The 19,711-nt window shown below is 42.2% G+C and overlaps 1 protein-coding gene across 2 annotated transcripts; it reads right to left on the reverse strand.

Moving 5' to 3' along the window:
• Positions 1-3,981: 3,981 nt before the first annotated feature.
• On the reverse strand, positions 3,982-13,880 carry LOC117774250 (tubulin-specific chaperone cofactor E-like protein). 2 transcript variants are annotated; one of them, XR_004616045.1, is made up of 10 exons: positions 13,800-13,880; positions 12,112-12,281; positions 10,353-10,501; positions 10,093-10,232; positions 9,676-9,857; positions 9,265-9,521; positions 9,052-9,178; positions 8,837-8,953; positions 5,173-6,022; positions 3,982-5,138 (listed from the first exon to the last, which is right to left on the reverse strand). XR_004616045.1 is itself a non-coding variant. In XM_034606514.1 (9 exons), the coding sequence occupies exons 3-9, from the start codon at positions 10,489-10,491 to the stop codon at positions 5,689-5,691; spliced, it is 1,296 nt and encodes a 431-aa protein (XP_034462405.1). In that variant the 5' UTR covers positions 10,492-10,501; positions 12,112-12,281; positions 13,800-13,880; the 3' UTR covers positions 3,982-5,688. The 2 variants fall into 2 exon arrangements, 1 of the variants encoding a protein (XP_034462405.1); XM_034606514.1 differs by having other exon boundaries at positions 3,982-6,022.
• Between the last annotated feature and the right edge of the window lie 5,831 nt (positions 13,881-19,711).

Here is a 19,711-nt window from a genome sequence, read left to right on the forward strand (position 1 = left end):
ACTTTGGCCACTCTGTGTACCCCCTTTTTTTTTTAATTAGGCACAGCCTCATTTACAAGGTTACACAAGACACTTCATTACGATAGATGGTGGACAGATAGCCAGGGGAAATCTCAGGTGGATCCACACTGATAGGGTCTGGGAAGGAAAGGGCAGTCAGATGGGTCTTTGTTGCAGTCGGACAGTGGAAGTAATTGGAGAGGCAGGGAGCAAGATGTGTGAAAGGCTCCAGGTATGAGGGCAGGCCCCGGGCTCCCATTAAGCAGCACCAAGACTCTGTGTGCAGGCTTCTTTTATACGTCCCACGCCTTGTTGTGTAAATGCTCACATACTCTTAAACAACCTGTGAAAGAGAGTGTCGCACAAAGAGGGACAAAAAAATCAACAGTTACAGATGACCTACTGGGTCGGGGGAGCTTCCTGGTCTCAGGGTTGTGTTTTGGGAAATGTTGAGGACGTAGAAGTGGGGAAGACCAAGATGATACACTTGAATTTCTCGCACATGCACCCTTGCGTTCCCATTCCCTATGACGCAGGACAATTCAACCGGAAAGTAAAACATAATGAGTATATTGCTCCTTTTCTCTTCTCTGAACTTGGGTGGTCAACTTGAAGCCCCGTTAATGAGTCTTATCAGCATATCAAATGATGATGTGTCATAGGTCAAAGGAGTCGCTTGTCGTGACTAATCCACAGAGTCATCACCTGGCAACACAAAAACTATTTTGGGATTGAGAGCATCATTTTGATTTAATGGGAAAAAGATGTTCTGCACCAACGGTCAAATAAGACATTGGATAGCTAGAGCCAATCATAACTGCGGAAACTTAATAATGAGATGGCAAAAAAGTTTGATTCCCTCGATAGTTTAGTCTGCTTACAAGTGATTGTTAGACATCATGGTGTCACAAAGTCCCAGAATGCATCACACAGTGTGATTCAAACTCCCTTCCTTCCATCCCTGAACTGGATTTGTCCAATGAACAGTGAATGGGAAGGACCTGCCACCTTGAACTCAGTTTATATAAACACGACTCTTGAGCCCCATTGATTGGGGAGCCACTTTTTAAATTGTTTCCATGAAACAGTAAAATTGCATCAAAGGTTTCCCTGCAGCAGGACGGTACTGTGTGGGAACAGTGGCACGCTATCACAAGTTCTGGAGAATCCATCAAGCCTGACCTTCACAAAGAAGGTCCTGGACTGGAAACCAGTTGAGCTCTGTGCGGCCGTCACCTAATCCGTGGAGTGGACCACTCTAATTCAACCCCTATGCCCAGCGGTTGGCTCTGCCCTGCCCTCCTCTCCTTCCATCCCATTCACAAGGTTGAACCTGCTTCCAGTAACCCAAACCTTCTTGCCCCAACGGCCCCTTCACCTCAGCACACAATGGGCGCTGTTCAGCCCCCCTGCCCTCAACTCCCACTTCATAATGCAATGGGGCAGATCAGAGTTCCAACTGCGCAACCAGGTCCTTTTTACGTAAGAAGGCGCTAGGTGTGATTAATACAATGCAACCACATCCATCCTCCTAGATAAGTCTGACCTTCCATTAGCGAACACCTCCAGGCTCAATGACAGTTGGGTTATAGCCATGTTCTTGGATTGACATATTGTGAAAGTGGTTGTGGTCCAGACAGGAACTGCAGTGGCTTTTGAGGAAGGCTCCATTATGACCCAGCAGTAAAAAAAAAAGACTAATGCATCGTATTTATATACAATGTCCATAACTCTCCACTGGGGTCAATGTCTATGTGGAACCTGCGTGGTCAATGTGTGTTAAGCTAAATGCTAAAGTCAACACGCTCAGGTTCATCTGTCATCATAGGACCTGTCAATCTATTGGTGTTTTTTGAATAAACATTGTGGCTTGAAATCTGGATTCATTTGTGACTTTGTAAATATAATGCTGCTTTTGGAATAACAAAAATATAACCAATATACATTCAGATTCATTCTCTTAGGATGAATAAAGTCCACATAAATCGAACTAAGATATTTCACTAAACTTTGTCCTGTTGGTGGAGCTACATCAAAACTGAAAAAAGTCTAAACTTGAAGGAGATATTTATTATTCCAGACCCGGGTGGTAACTGAAGAGCTTGTACTGTTTTCCTGAATCAACGTCAGATCTGCTTCTTAATACAATTAAAGTCAAAAATGTCAGGAGCACCGTCGTGACTGAACGGTCCGTTGGCTCCTCAGCTCCCGAACTGGGTGCTGCTGTTGACGGTGTGCTGAGGGGTGGGTGGCATAGATATCGCACTCAGGATTAGAGCTATGCTGTTGGAAGAGGAGGAGGGGAAAAAATAAAGGGAATGCCCCAGAAACTCAACACCGCCTGACACGTATGGAATGGACTCTTTGCGGGGCGACCGAATCACGCCTGCCAGAAAGAGAGAAGATCTGCACAATCCAATCTTCTCCACAGCCAAGCATTCAGTGTGTGAAACAGAGCTGAGCATTCTGGTCACAATGCTGCCTCCGACAAGAATTATTCTGTCACCTGGTTGTCCTACTCTACAGCTCGTCTTTCAATCAGGTCTTTGAAAAGATCTGCAGTGGTTGACTAAAGCAATTTTTGCAGCAATTACGCATTTGATACGTTTTAAAATAACGTCACGAGTGTAGCTTCAAACCTGATTCGTCAACCAGGTTAATAATGTCATTTATGTCATTTTAGATACTTCTAGTTTTACAGTAAATTTGTAAAGTAGCTATTTGATGTAATAACGTCATGATTGACAGCCGAGACAGACTCACGATTGGTTGAGTGCATGTACCGGCTTGAACTCAATACTGTGGCTCCACCCCCGATCACTAATGTGCAGGCTCTGGCTCCAAATGACGTCATCGGCGCAAGATTGCAGTGATCAAATCAGGAGAATGGCTTCATTTCTGGACAGTGGGAGGAAGTGGAGAAGCATCGTCCATCTTTATTTACATGTCTGTGCTCCTGAACCATAAAAATACAACAATGTTGTGAACTGTAATATTTATTATTTTAGGAGAAGTGAAATCACCAGGACACAGTACAGGTGAAGAAACGGCCATATAATCTCAAGAAAGATACACAAACTACAGAATGAAAACGTGACATAAATTAAACACCATGTACTAAACAGCACAAACCCAGCAATTATTTTATAGTCTTTTTCACGAGCAATAATATTTGTATTTGGTATTAACGAGGAATAAAGCTGAGGATGAGAAGCACAGATATTTAAAAAATGTCAAAATCACAAATAATGCCCATTAACAACTTGTTTCCCTGAAAGGACGCATCTCACACACAATTTAAATCAAATACCGTATATCAGGAAATATCAGAACATGCAAAACAATCCCATAATTTCCCATGTATCCACTCTGTCATAATATAGTATCGTACAAGTGAGTCAGAAAACACCCAGAAGAGATCTCCAGTTATCTACTACACCAAGAAAGTCTGTTAGAGGAGTGATAGCGACAGCACTTTCAGGCCGACACAGCATTTCAACATATTTTCACGTGGTTTTGACACGAGGCAAAACACTTGCTTCATCTGGACAGAAAGATTTCATCCTGGCACCTTCGTGGCCTCTAAACATAAACGCCGGCATTTAAAGCTTCACGACAATTCACATGAACAAACGCAGTTGAAGCTCACAGTCAAGTTTGAGCTACGCACATCCAGGTCGTTGCTAGAACACATCTCTGCATGCACGAAAACACCTTCAGTATACACTTCATCTAGAACCTCGGATCAACCAGACCTGTCCTACATTGGACTGAGGGAGGAAACCAGATGTTTGAGACATACAACCCTCTAGAAAAGAGCTCAGGGGTTTGTCAGTATTTGTAATTTGAATTTCTTGGTCTAAAACTCGATTTGTGTTTTCATGTACATCGAGTCCCGGCGGGCTGGGTGAGGTTGTGCAGGTTCAGTGAACTGGAAAGTGGTTTGATCTATTTACAGCCACTGTAAATGTTTATTTTTTTGTTTCCACCGTTCACTGCCTACTTTGGCCACAAGCTCAGGAGAACACATTTCAAACAGGCTCAAGAGGTGACAATGACGAGCAACCGTCAGAGCTGTGGTACATCACACATCTGCAGTCGAGCAAATACAGCAAACACAACAGCAGTCAGCTGAGTCGTGATGATAACCAGCTTTACTGCACTTTCATCATGCAGCGCAGGTGGTGAGGGGTTTATCTACATATTTTTTTTACTGTTATTACCTCAGCCATGCAGGTTATGTTTCCTCCCCTGTCTATTTGTTTGTTTGTCAACACAATTATGACAAAACTAATGATTTCTTCTCATATTTAGGGGACCGTTGGGTCTTGGCGGAGGTATGAGCTCTACTGAGTAACCTTCTAGTAATATTGTATGTTTTGCCTGTATTCCGTGCGGTGTAACGATGTTCATGAGTCAATAAAGCTAAAAAGGCCGGTGACGAAGAAGTTCACGAGCTCACCTCCTGTGAGACAGCGAGTGTCAGGTTTGTGGGGCGGACGTGAAGGACACAGTGAGGTGAACGGCCGAGGGTCAAGAGCCTGTTGGTTGAACCCATTCTAACCTAAATACGGCGGAAGTGTCCGTGACACAGTGGCCGGTGTGTGGTTACCATACCGACGGGGCCTCAACGTTTCTCAGCTGCTGGGACAGAGAGCCGCTCCATTCATGGGCTGGACAGAAGAGCCAGAAGACCTGAGCGGTAACCTGAGCGTCACCGCTCCTTCTGTTTCTCTGTCCCGGACCCAAGACCCCGACCTTCTGCCAGGGTTCCCTCACTGAGCGGCAGCAGCTCCACGTTATCCCCAACGTTCTGTGTTTGTGCATGTATAAAATTATTTTTCTTGCTGACCTAATAGTCTGTAATGTGAACTGAACCCTATTCACAGATTCTTGGCCATAACAACATCCTCATCTTGAAAGTTCTCATGGAGACGCAGTCCGCAGGCTTTGTCGTTTTCTGGTGTTTTAAAGAGCAGATATATTCAAAAATGATTTTTCAGAGTTCGCAGTAAACCGGCTAAATCTTCAAACCTACAAAAAACCTAATAGAAAACACGAGTTGCCGATGACGGTGCAGAAAAACTCGGCAAACGGTGAAACTACGGAACGCAGCAACTGATGTTTTTAAAATCCAACTTTGTAGCATACATCTTTCTTTTAAACAACAACAAAAACAATTTCAACATTTTCCTCAACACAAATAATTATTAAAATGTGTGAAAGGGAACTCTGGGAACTCCATATTCTATAACACAATATTTTCATCAATGATCAGGTGATAAAACGTGGGGGGGGGGGGGGGGGGGGGGGGGATTAAATCCTAACTGGACAAACACCAATTATAAGGTTATAAAGTGGTTTTACTTTCAAAATGAATGTGCAATTGTGCGTTAATTTGTCATTTTGGCAGCTGTGGTTTCTTTTAGAAAACCGAGGCTTTTGTATAATGTTTGTGATAAATGAGATGTTTACTGCTTTAAAGCTACACACTGTGTGAACATGGAACTCCTACTGTCTGTGCAAATATATGACTGTATGAACTCGTCCATCGTGGTGGACAGCAAACATCTTTACATTCAACGCTGAAAAATATCAACCAACCAAAAAGGCTCAAGTCGAAGCTTAGTATCCAGGAAGTGTCTATTACCCCAAACCCACAAAGTCCTACTCATTTGAAAACCGGACTCAATCTGAGGAGCTGCAGCGGCTTTCCACTTTGGGCACGACTAGAATCTCGTCTCCGTCTTGGATGCGGTAGGAGTGGAGCGCCCGGCGGCCCCACTTCAACTCCTCCTGTCCCAACATCTCCCGCTTGATGTAGAAGAGCCTGATCCCATTGGTGGGCAGCTGCAGCACCGCTCTGAGGTGCTTCCTCAAGTCGCCGACTGTCTGCTCCAGGTGGAGGCTGACCGTCTCCACCCTCTCCCCCCAGCGGACATCCACCACGGTGCAGGAGGGGCTCAGGTCCACCTCTGCCAGCGGGGCCAGCTGACCGTACTTGGATACGAGGATGTGGTACCTGTGAAGAGTGCAGGGCTCAGGTTAGATCGGTGAAAGGGTTTTGATCATTTGACTTGTTTAGACTATTGGTCAACAAGTGGGTGATAGGCTGAAAGTGAAGCCTAATCATCTGGATCGCCCCCTGGTGGCTGGCTGGAGTACAACTCATAAACCCTGCCTCCTCCTAGGTCAAAGTACACATTAAAGTACATCTTATCAAAGGTTTCTGTCTTTTTAGGTCGTTATTATCACACTGATGTTTGTTCAAATGTTCCTGTTTATTTGTTTTTGAAAGGGGTCGTGATTGACAGCTGACACAGACTCGCGATTGAAAATTCACAAATATAGAAAACTGGAATTAAGAAGATAAACATGTTTTTAATGTAAACTGTAAACATAAATGTTTTCTGCTTAGTTAATTCTGTAAAATAAAAGTTTTTGTATCAGCAAACATTGACCCTGACTGTGAAAAGTTCATATCAGCAGATTTGTATTGACCAACCAACAATCAGCCTTTATGGCATCATCTCTTATCCGATTTCCAACGTCAACTTGTGATTTTCCCCGAAATCTCTGGTGTTTCTACTCAAGTTGTTTTTACTAATAAGTGAACTAGAATGAGCAAACAGGTACGAAGAAGCAGAGAAACACTGAGTTGTCCGCCTCTCTCTTGCTGTGAGAAAGCTCTCAGCCGCCTCCAGGGAATGCGTGTTTGAGATAAGGACCCAGGAACGATTAAATAAAATCCAGGAGAAAAGGCCTGTGCTTTCAGAGCTACGGTAACAGCTGGGTCAATCAAAGCAAGTTCCCCTCCCTCCCCAGAACTCCTCCACAAAGCCTGTCCCCGACCCGGAGTCTCTGGCAAAACCTCCTGCTGCGCCCTGGGAATTCTCCTCTAAGGCCACGGTGCACAAAGTGCCATTCTAGGGAAAAGCCATTTAGCTAAAAGGCTTCATTTAAAGGTGGTAAGCTTGGTAAATAATGCTACAGGTGATAACAAGGTATAGCCTGCTAATTGTTTTTCCCAGTATCCTTCGACAAATGACATTTTGGAGCTAATTCAGAAACTATCCGGGCCAGATCTTAGCCATTTCTCCGGTTCCCCTGGTGAAAAACGAGCTGCTTAAAAAGTTTAAATGTTGATATCCTCTCTTCCCTCCGAGACTCGGTATCCCCTGTTTCCCTTTCACTCCCTCTCTACTTATTCTCCAGGATACGCTCAATCTCAAATTTCGTTTTTTCAAAACCGCTCCTTCTTTTTCACCCTTTCCTTGGAACTAATCCTTCCTGTCCAGACGACACGTTTTCTGTTTCCTCGTACGGCAGCTTCGAACCATTTCCCAGTTTATCCACCGTTCATATTTTGAGGTACATCTGTCTCTACAAGTCGGACAAAGGTTGTATATTTGAGCCATGTTTATAGTTTATCATATCCAGCATCAGATGTGTTCACCTGAGAGGCTGCGACCTTCCCAGTAGAGCTCTGATCTTTCAGGTTAGCGAGGCCACGAAAGGAAAGCGGATAGCGGTGTGTTCACTGCTTACCGAGCGTGTCCGACACCCCCACAACACCCACATGCAGTCACGGCGATCCCTAACCTCGGGAACCTTCCCTGAGAATCTGGCTCCGGACCAAGAACCACTAACGTGACATTTACCGACAGGAGGGAAAGAATTTCAGACACGGAGCTGAAGGTGGAGAAAGAAAACGTCTGAGGCCGTTTGGACGTGGCTTAAAATAAACACGGCACAATTATAAAATACACCATCATCCAAAGACGGCTTTTCCTTTTCCTCTTTTCCAGCATAATTCATCATTTTAAAGCCGTGAGAGCTGCATCTGCTCCACATGATTATTAATCAATCTCTCATCTTAAGGTTTGAGGTTGACATTGTACCTGTGTATATATATATATATGTATAAAAAAATAAAAAATCTACTTGCTACCTCATGTTTCAGTTTTCCAATCAGAGAATTCCCGGCACAAAGGCCTCATTGAGGAGACAGAGAGTAGCGGCATTGTCTCCCAAAGGTTAGTGTTCCTCAGCCGGTGACTACACCTTCCTTCACAAATCCCTCTCCGACATTCTGCCCGGGTTAAGTGGAATGCAGCCGGTGAGGAGCGTTGGCAATTATTTCACCAATGTCGGCCCAGAGGAGGGCGGGCACTTCGAAATGTATATCACATATTGTAAATGTATTGAGGATAAAAGGGGGAGGTCGTTGCTATGGTTACGACTTCACAGGTGATGACAGAGACACTTGAGTCATGTTTTGACTGACATGTGATTTTTATGGAATATTGTTATTGATACGGACCAAGAGGCGAATCCAGGTATTTTCCTTTTTCATTATCCAAAATGTTTCCAACAATATTCAAACACAGAGAAAACCACAATTTGATTAGAGCTAACGGGACGTTTAATTGTTCCCTTTTAATTGCATACTTTCTACTTTACCTGCGTCCTCGCCCGTCTCTGCTATAACTTCAAATGACATATGATGAGGGAAAATCACGCTGCTTTGACAGTTAGCAAGAGCTGCGAGATCATCCGCTGTTCTCGTCACTACGAGAAGTAAAACATTTTCGACCTGACGTCTGTGTTGTTTTTACTCCACCCCTGCAGTCGCAGTCAGACCAAGTCCATCTTCAACGCCTATTGTTTTGATTGAGACACCCCTAGTGGTCGAGGTTACATATTGCACGTTTAAGGGGACCATTAAAGTGCTTTGGCAGTATATAACATATAAATACAAATACAAATGCATGATTAACTACTTGAGATACTGATAAATATGTGTATAATGAATGTATACTGTGTGTCTGAGTACCTCTCGGGAAGCTCCTCTTTGGGACAGTCCTGGTAGAACCTGATGAAGAACCTCTCAGCGTCCTCCCTCTCTCCGTTAGACACCGAACCCCCGTTCAACACCACTACAGATGGCAGCCTGCAGGCGGGAGCAGCAGTGGAATGTTGTAGTATAACGATAAGACATTAAAAACACGTGTGTAACATGCATGTGCACTAAGGTATCCTTCGACTCACTGTGCTAAGACGAGGCTGCGTCTCTCTTGCGTTGTGTACGGCTGCAGTAAAGGAATCCCCATCGCTTTGACTTCCTCCAGCTTAGGGAAGAAATTCAGCCTCTCAATGTCCTCCCATTCACTAAGCCCTGCATCACACAACATCACAGAGCTGTCACATGCGTTTGCAACGAGCACTGACAACTGCACATTTTCTCTGTTCGCCCTCTCAGACCTGAGTTGTTGAGGTTGATGCTGCGCAGGTTGGGGAACAGGCGCTGCAGTGTTTCCTGAGTGTCCCCCACAGATTCCACGCTGTTATTGGCCAGCACCAGCTTCGTCAGACACGGGTACATCGGACCAAACTTCCTCACCTCCGTCCAGGCCTGCAGCTGATTGTCTGTGATCTGCAGCAGACGTAGCGACGGACAGGACGCCTGGGATTCTGACACGGTGTTGTAGCCGTTCAGGCACAGGAAAAGCTCCTCCAGCCTGGAAGACGAGGCGCAGGGTCATTGTTAAAATTGTACAATCTCCTGCTGTCCGTTATAATGTCCGGATCAAACTTTCTGTACATTTTCATATCTGAAAACTGAGTCTGATTCCATCAAAGACACAGTTACAGCGATTTACATGTTTCACTTACTCTGGTGTGTGTTGTGTGAGCGTGTGCACGGTGTCCCAGCTGACGTTTGTGTTGATCAGGACAAGGTGTCGGACCCTGAAGAAGATCTCGGCCATGCTGGGCTCCAGCTCGGCGCCGCTCAGAGGGTTCATGCTCAGGTTGAGGAAGTCCAGGTGGGGGGTGTTGGAGACGATGGTGCAGATCTGGCAACCCACGTTAATGAAAAACACAAACGAATATTAAATATGTACAAAAATTGAGATATTAATTAAATCCGTTCACTAGTTTTTGCGTAATCCTGCTGACAAACAAATGGACGAAAACATAACCTCCTGAGTGTGAAAGTTTCATGCAGCACAAACAAATAAGATCGTTTCTGCTCTACTTCGGGAGAAATACTTTTATCAGTCAAACTCCACCCAACATCTTCTTCTTTACCTCTCCCCAGTCATTGAGCTGATTGTGGGACAGGTCCAGCTCGACCACGTGAGCACAGAACGCTGCGACGTCCGACTTGTCCCCGGCTTTACTGATCCCACAGGAGTTCAGAACCAGAATACTGGGCAGGAAGACGCGATCTGCAGACAGGAAATAGAACAACACAAAACGATGGTGATGTGGTACTTTTGACGAGTGGTGTCAGATCTCATTAACACAGTGGGGGGGGGGGCATCACAGCTCCCTGCATCGTCTCTCACCCTTGACCGGAGATCCTGAAGGGGTGGACAGAACCACCACTCCCAGGCCTTGGCCAAAGGGGAAATTGTCTGGGTTGTACTTCTCGCTGACGCCCTGGACGAAGGTGCGCACCTCCTCTTCATCAGATGATGTCTCCATGGCTCCAGCCCTGAATGAGAATTTACAGAAGAGAGAAAGTCACAAGGTGTTTTATTTTTATTTTTTTTATCTAAATCCGAATTTTTGTTCATTAACACTTATTTATTGTGAAGTTCATGGTTAAAACTGTAAAATATCAACCCTCAGTCACATTTCTTTGCCATAAGGGTTTGATGACACCAATTGTTTTTTAGTATACAGTATGCATAACGTTATCAGTTTCTCTGGTTTTACTGTTTATATGTACAGAATACTTTAAACTACTGGGTTAGGGGTTAGGGGGAGGACAGACACTGGAATAGACTGCTTGCATGTAGAGATGCAGATTTGAGAGAAATTTCCGCAGGTGTATAAAAATATCTGCCAATATATCAGAAGTTTTATCAGCACAATATAAACCACAATCAGATCAGTGTCAGTCACTTCAAACCATTTCACTGAGTCTTTTTTCTCCTGTTTGCAGTAACTTTTCATGTTTTTCTGTGTTTGTATGTGTGTTTGTGTGTGTGTGTGTGTGTGTGTGTGTGTGTGTGTGTGTGGGGGGGGGGGGGGATTAAAGAAAATAACCCACGAGACACAGAAGCAGAAACGTGAGAAGTGACGCCGCACTGACAAGAGCAGGTGCTTATCAGACTGATGCCCTCCTTAGTGAAGCTGCACCGCCTGTTCCTCCTGAAAGTCAGTTCCTCCAGTGCTGAAACAATTAGTCCACAAACTGAACACAACATCACATGAATGTTCGGTCAACGTCAGGCATAGACTTATACCTGATGTTTCACAGGTTGAAAATGGACTCTGTGCCCACGTATGATTTATGGTTTAAAAGGGATGTCAAACACGTTACACCTGGAGAGACTGAGAATATATAATGAGGATAGAGGAGGGGTGTTTGATAAGGCATGGGACCCCATACTCAAATTTGTTCAGGTCGAGGACTAGTGTGTTATGTTATGTCCGATGTAAAGCACCCTTGCTGTGTATTATCCTTTTAGATTATATTTTTTTCTATGTATATATACACCTTTATACTTAAAGAAAAACTGCTTTGTATTTAATTTGACTATGACTGTGGCTACTGTTATTACCCAAGATGGGCCGTGTGTTTTTATCTGTTTAGATTATTGCTAAAAAAACACTACTAAACAATAAATAAATAAAACGAAAAACAGCAACAACAACTAAGAAAAAAGAAGAAAAAATAATGATTACAACATTAAATCATTGAATTTTTTTATAATCAATCAATCTTTGAAGTAAACTTAAATTTAGCTTTTCCAATTTCTGGATATGCTGCTTTTTTGTTACAAACAATTTACAGATCAAATACATATACACTTGCGCGTTTACATTTCTTTCTCATTAGGATTTTTTTTTACGCCATCTTGGGAATCACGGCCAATTATATATTGGCCAATCTGTATAATTTCATTCCGGTAATATCGGTATCTCATCAGCCCCCAAGTGTCCTTATCGGTCTATTTCTAATGTCGTGGCTGATTGGTTTCTATTGACACTGGTTGTCTGTTCTCACACAACGCCCAGGTGACCCGGACTCGCGACCCCTGATCAGCCCTATCAGTTTCAGACAAATGTGATCGGATCATCTTAAACTCAGCCCACCTGAGGTGCTGCGTTTGCCAAACGTCCGAGCGTCGCGTCCGGAGTCTGTCTGATGTTTCTGTCAGGGACAGTTTCTCGTTACACAGATCTTCAGTCTCTTACCTCTGATGTAGCGGAGACCAAAGCAGAGCCCGTTTTTCAGCAGCACATCACATCACATGCCTCCACCCCTGATGAGGGAACAGATTGATGAGAACTTTGATGAAACAAGCAGAGGAGCATCCAAACTGAGGTTGGGAAGCAGAGAAAACTAATTTCTGTTCGTGTAGATTTAGAATATCTTCAAATGCACAGAGAGAAAGATCTCGAAAAAGAAAAAGGACGAAAACTGACAGTCGTGGATCTCTAAGGATCAGTCCGACTTCCTCTTCTCTAAAGCTCTGATTAACATAATGTCAGACTTTAGTGATGAAACCATCCATTCAGCACATATAGTGTTACCGTGACCTCTGATAACCTTTGGACTTTACAAGAAAAAACTGGGACATAATAACTATATTTCTATAGCACCTTTCATAGGAGCTGTTACAAAGTGAAAGATCAAAAACTAGAATACAAGCAAAATAACACATTTTAAATCCAAAATGTTTTTACATTTCAAAAAAGTTCAATTCTTCACATTTATTTTTTCTTTAAACTTCCGGGTTCCTAACAAGAACAAGAAAACCACTGACGGCCGAGGATCAGTCTGATTCATCTTTTTTAAAACCTCTGATTAACAAATTAATATTAGTAAACTTTATTTATTTAGCACTTTTTAAAAACAGAGTTTACAAAGTGCTTTGACAACAAAGCAAGAAAAGTAAATAGAAACTTGAACACTTAAAAGCAGTAAAATGACAATTAAAAATAGGTGAACATGTCAGACTAGAGTAATGAAAACTATCCATTTAACCTGAGTTATGTTACCGGGTGACCACTGATAACCTTCGACCTTTCCAAGAAAAACTAGAAAATAATAACTAGATTTCTATAGCACCTTCCAAAACAACTGTTACAAAGTCCTTCACAAATAAGGACACATCAGATACTAGAATACAAGCAAAATAACACATTTAAATATATGTTTTTACATTTCTAAAGTCGCATCTTAAAACCTTTCCTCAATTCCTCACATTGGCAGAACAGCTGCTCGCTACTGCCCTCTGTGGTCTAGTGGCAAGAAAAGAAAAGAAAACACCTCCAAAGACCTGCGGATTTCTGGGAAACAATACGTTTTATTTACTACTTCATTGATGCCGATTTTAATTGTGACCCACGGGGACTCGTGGGGTATAAACACGATCACTGTGGCCCTTCGTTACATGCGATGCACAGCGAGGAAACTTTAAATTCAGAGATCTTTCAAGGAGGTTTCGGTGGAACACTGCTGGCAGCAGGTTTCCGGGGGGGTTGTTTGTGTCCGAGGCCTGGATGCGTGGATGCGTGAGGTCGCTCGTGAGCAAAAAATAACATAACAAACAACAAGGACAAAGAGCACGTGCATTTATTCACATCAAAGAGATGAAAGACCGAAGTGTCAAACGTGTAAAAGTGCAACATTGTAGCGAGTTGTCGGTTTGTCGCTGCAGATCGTGAAGGCAACGACGATTTCTGACGATGTTAGAACCCGACTGGTTTTCACCGACACACGCAGAACTCACCACATGTTGTGATTAGTCACCGACAGCTTGTTTTCAAACACTCACCTTCGCAGGAACCTCCTCCGCGTTCTGTTCTGTGTTGTTGTTCTTCTGTTAGTTGACAAGTTAAGACACGCCCCCTCTACCGGAAATGGCGTATTTTAAACGACTCTCCCCCCCCCCACACTTCTACTTACTGTACTTTTAATCAAAATTAAATTAAATTAAACAGACGCAGGATATAATTGAGGGCTTCGTGTGCCAAATATACATTTAGCATGTATTTTGTTATTTTGAGAATAATAATAAAAAATAGTCCAAAAGATGTTGGAGATATTTCTGAATACAGGCAATAGGACATGACATCAAACAAGTCAATAACATTAATAATGATAATGATAACTTGATTTACATAGCACTTTTCTGAGCACAAAGCAAGTCAATAAAGGTAAATAAGTGTTGAATAAGTAGTATAATGAAACGAAACAGCTAAATTAAAATGTTTTCTGGTAGAAGTACGGTAAAGAAGTAAAATGTTGCTCTGACTCTGACAGTCAGATTTTCTTCGGGCGAGTTGTTCCAGAGCTTTTGGGCCCTGAAAGCATGAAGGACCTTAAATGTCCTTCATGCTTTCATGCCCCCCCCCGAGAAGAGCCAGTGTAAAGAGACTAAAACAGGTCTGATGACCTAGTTCCAGTTCGAAATCGAGCAGCGTCATCTGACGTCAAATACAAAGTTCCAATGACTCTGCAAGAATTCAGTCTTCACTGCTATTTCTAAACCATATTTAATATTATTTCATTCTGTATATGTAACTAATTATTTTATCAGTCTTTTATCATTTACTTAATTACTTTATTTGTTTTAATTTTACGTTGTTACTTTTGTTTGTCCAAGTTTTTACCCCTCTATTTTGAATGTAATAGTTTTAATAGATTAAAGTAGGCTTACCTTATGCTGCCACCAGATGGCAGTCATAAACACCTCTTGACTCCATAAATAACTATGTTTCTCAACCAGAGGGTCACATGGTCAATCTGAGGGTCTGTGATATGAGACATTGAAACATATTTTCTGTGTTTGCAAATGAAGTATGAGGAGATGGGGTTAATTGGTAAATGTCCAGATATCTGATGTGTTACATTTAGGACCAATATACTGTTTGTGTTTAGTGAAATGCAGTTTTGCATCGTGTTGTAGTGTTTTTCCATGTTGCTCTTTGTTGCTGCAGATTGAAAAGCCAACTCACAGTGTGTGCGTGTCACCTGGAGTCAGAGCTTTCACTGTGGGCTCAAGTGTTTGTGGTAAGATTGATTAAAGAAATGCTTTATTAGACAAAGTAGTCAACATAAAACAATCATTCATTTCCAGCATTTAATTTTGCAATGAATGGGGTGTTCAGGATGAAGGGATGGTTGAGGGAGAGGAAGGATGAGAGACGAGATTAGGACTAGCTCCGGTGTTTAAAGCGAAAAAAGGGGAATATCTTCCAACTCACTCTCCCTTCCCCCTCCTCCTTCTCCAGTTGCTTTCTTTTCCTGCTTCTTCTTCTCCCTCTTCTTCAGTTATTTGCTCTCCTTCTTCTCCAGTTGCTTTCTTTTCCTGCTTATTCTTCTCCCTCTTCAGTTATTTGCTCTCCTTCTTCTCCAGTTGCTTTCTTTTCCTGCTTATTCTTCTCCTTCTTCTCCCTCTTCAGTTCTTTGCTCTCCTTCTCCTTTCTCTCCAGTTGCTTTCTTTTCCTGCTTCTTCTTCAGTTATTTGCTCTCCTTCTTCTCCAGTTGCTTTCTTTTCCTGCTTCTCCAGTTGCTTTCTTTTCCTGCTTCTTCTTCTCCCTCTTCTTCAGTTATTTGCTCTCCTTCTTCTCCAGTTGCTTTCTTTTCCTGCTTATTCTTCTCTTTCTTCTCCCTCTTCAGTTATTTGCTCTCCTTCTTCTCCAGTTGCTTTCTTTTCCTGCTTATTCTTCTCCTTCTTCTCCCTCTTCAGTTCTTTGCTCTCCTTCTCCTTTCTCTCCAGTTGCTTTCTTTTCCTGCTTCTTCTTCTTCTCCTTCTTCTTCAGTTATTTGCTCTCCTTCTTCTCCTTCTCTCTCCAGTTGCTTTCTTTTCCTGCTTCTTCTTCTTCCTCTCCAGTTGCTTTCTTTTCCTGCTTCTTCTTCTCTTTCTTCTCCTTTTTTACCTTCACCTTGTCCGAGTCGGTCTCAAAGGTGAGTTCCTGAAAAGACAGACAACATAAGTGTCAACACTTTCTTCCTCAAAGTCTAAACATGAAACAAACTTACAATCCATATAATTCAAATCTAAAATGATCTGATTTAACGTACCTGAAGCTCAATGTTCTTCAGTATCAGGGGTTTTACATCCTTGTGCTCAGGAGACAACTTCTCCTCTGTGCAGCATATCTTGTTTAAAAGATCCTCGCTCTGCTCAAAGCTGGCCTCCTCTTCCAGAGCAGCTTTCTCTGCCACACGCTCCTGTATAACTAAGTTCTTAGCAGTCAGCTTCTTTAATGTAGTTTTCTTTTGCCAGAGCTGAGTTTTCAGCAGTCCGCTGCCTCTTCAGATTACTTTTCACTGCAGCCAGAGCATGTTGGGCAGCATCATCAGACTGCATTTGTCCAAGCGACTGAAAGACACAAATTTACATATAAGAGGAAAAACACAGTCCCATCCTAACTTCAGATATATTCAAAGAGACAGAGCTGAATGAATTTTAGTCATTTACACACGTCTGATTTTATAGTCTGTAAAACTACTGTCAGGTAAAAGAAATAAAAGACAATTGTGTTTTGAAGAGGTTTAAAACTAAAAACAGTTTAACCTGAAGTCTCTCCTGCTTACAACAAAACCTACTTCGTCTCTTGAGCAGTTCATCCTCTTCATGTTGGATGAACGCAGGTGATCCAGTGTAACAAAGTTGTTGTTAAGTATTTTTGCCGTGAAGCGCTGGTCTAAGTTAAAGGACTTTGTCAGAGAGAAGATTCCTGTGTAGCTGTCGTCTACTAATAAAATATTAAGTGCATTCCATGATTTAAATGTACATGGACAACTGATATATGGGCAAGGATATGGGTGCCTGCGCCCATAATGTGGATGTTTTAACCTATAATGTTTAAGTAACTGGCCCCTAGTAAAAGTCTTTGAACTGCAACCTTTACAGTGCCACATTCAAATCTGGGGGGAAAAACAACCAAATAGAGATATCAGCAAAGTAAACCTCAATTGTAAAACTATGGGGCCATGATTGCAGCAAACCTATTTGCAAATGTGAGTGGAGAGTCTGTTTATCAATCCATGTAATGAGATTTGTAAATGTATGAAATAATCTCTAAATGTGTACTGAGATTTGTGAATTTGCCAGGAATCTGCAAATAGTTATTCAGATTCGGTGTGCGAAATCAGAACCCCCCCCCCCCCAAAAAACAGGGTATTGATATTTATGAATGTGTATGCAAATTAGTATATGTGTAAATAGATCTGTAAATTAAGAAAAAAAGACTAAACAAATGTGAATGATTAAACACCAGAGCACCTGAGCGGAGCCAGAGGGAGTGAGGAGTGTGAGTGGTTGGACATTTGTAAATATTTTTGCTATAATAATGCCCCATTATATAACAGTTTTCTTAAGAAAAGTCTAACTGTTAACATACCACATGAAGGCTCAGCAGTGCCAGCTCAACGAAGGAGGGAGAAGATACAGGTTGTCACAGCTACAATCTGAAATTCAACATAAAAAAGGAGCCATCAACTAAATGAAATTCATTTCATTTTTCTGTGAACCATCTCATTAACGCATAAAATAAGCCCCCTTTAATCCAACATTAAGCATTGTAAAAAATCATTTTGCATATACATTTTCACATAAAATAAAAAACGGATAGTTTACATATAAAGTTGTGGGAAGTCGTGCTAAAAAAACACATATGGTTGATGATAAATGTTCACCTGCAGAAGGAGGGGGAGTCCCATTAGTTTTTGAAAAATAGTTTTCCCTGAAATACTTGTGATAAATGATATTATTGTCATCATTTTGAAAGCATTTCAATACCACTGATATAATATTATAGCATGATAATAAGAACCCTTACAAAAAACAATAAACTTTGAATTCTTAAGAATATGTCTGTCATTTTCATTAGAATTCAAAAATATTAAAATAGGGGTGCAGCCTGCCACACAGAGACTAGTGCCACCGAACGTGTTTGTGCCTTCGCGGAAGCGCACGTGCGGGTGATGCGTTCCAGTGAGGAACCTGTGAATGGAAGACGTTTCAACTAAACACAACATTATATTTATATCATATTTAATGACACATGTCATTCATTTAAGCAGGAGGGTTTCCCACATCTTTTGTCACACAAACCGGCCGTGTGGGAAAATACTAAACGAAGACGTGTTCCGTATTTAACTGGTGTCCAATAACGGGAACGATTCACAAGTTGCGTTAGCATACAGCGGTTAGCTAGCACAACTTTCGGCTATTAGCTTTTCATGGTCGTCTTCTGCCCCGGACTCACTGGCAGCTGGGATCACTAACTACAGACACGGGCGGTCTAAAGCGGAGCTGTTACATATAATGGACAGGTGAACGATGGTGCGTCACAGTGGTACGTTGTTAAGGGATGGCGGGCTCCACCCAGGGACATGTAGCTCACTTAGCTAGTTTAGCTCACTTAGCTAGTTTAGCTCACTTAGCTAGTTAGCTACATGTTAAATATGCACCTGCTCTCTGAAACTAAACAAGCAAGTATGTGGTATGAGACACATATTTATCTCATATAAGACCCATATTTACAATATAAATAATACTGCAGGTTAAAAAAGTTAAAAGAAATTTATCTTACCTCTTTCCACTTGCCTGCCGCCAAAAATGAACTCCGGTCAGATCCTTCTGCGCATGCGCAGTGTAGAGTTCTTCTTCTTCGGGGGTTTACTGCACCTGGCATTGCATTACTGCCACCTTCTGGATGTAAGAAGTATCTCGACCCTAATTGGCTTGACATCATTTTTTCGAGCTTGTCCAAAACATTATTATTTTGTAAAGATAACTAGAGGCACAATTACATTGACTTGATTTAAAAAAAAGTATTTTAACTTAACAAATTCATGTTTTTTAATTAAACTGAACATAAAAAATATATATAAAGTCAACAACAACCCGGATTAATTTTTTGGAGTGCATACAAACTAATCTGAAAGTGATTTAAACTCATGTAAACCTGAAATACAGTACTGTCTCGACGCATCTATTTCTATACTTCTCAGAGTAACACTGTCTGACCAGATAGTCACCTTTGATGGTAATAGTTTGGCCCCTAGCTCCACTGTGAGGAGCCTTGGCGTCATGTTTGACCTGGACATGCCATTTGACCCACATATAAAAACAAGGACAGCTTTCTTCCACCTGTGCAATATCATGACAATTAGGAACATCCTGTCTCAGAAGGCTGCAGAGAAACTCATCCATGCATTTGTTACCTCTAGTCTGCGTGACTGTAATTCTTTATCATCAGAATGTCACAGTAAGTATGTGAAAAGCCTCCAGTTGGTCCAAAATGCATCATCCACTGAGCACTTCTCCCCTTCTCTCTGTCTCTCTGCCCCCACATTCAACAATTATTATCATAAATATTTCTTTTTTTTATTATATCAATTGTTGCTGCTATCATCGATAACATCTTAACACTCTTATTGTTTTCATTATAACTAGTCAGAGCTGAAACCTGATGGTGCACAGCTGTTCCTGGTCTCTCTCTCCTCTCTTTCCCCCTCTCCCTTATCTCTCTCTCTCTTCTCTCCCCTCTTTTCCACCCATCTCTCCTCTCCTTCGCATTTTTCCCCGCTCACCCAAACCGGTCGAGGCAGATGTCGCCCACACTGAGTCTGGTTCTCGAGGTTTCTTCCTGTTAATAATTCTGTCCCAAAGCAGCGTCTCACCCTGGAGCAACTACAGCACCATCCATTGCTCCAATAATGCAGCCCTGC

Source organism: Hippoglossus hippoglossus, chromosome 14, assembly GCF_009819705.1.
Source record: "Hippoglossus hippoglossus isolate fHipHip1 chromosome 14, fHipHip1.pri, whole genome shotgun sequence".
Lineage (NCBI taxonomy): Eukaryota > Metazoa > Chordata > Actinopteri > Pleuronectiformes > Pleuronectidae > Hippoglossus > Hippoglossus hippoglossus.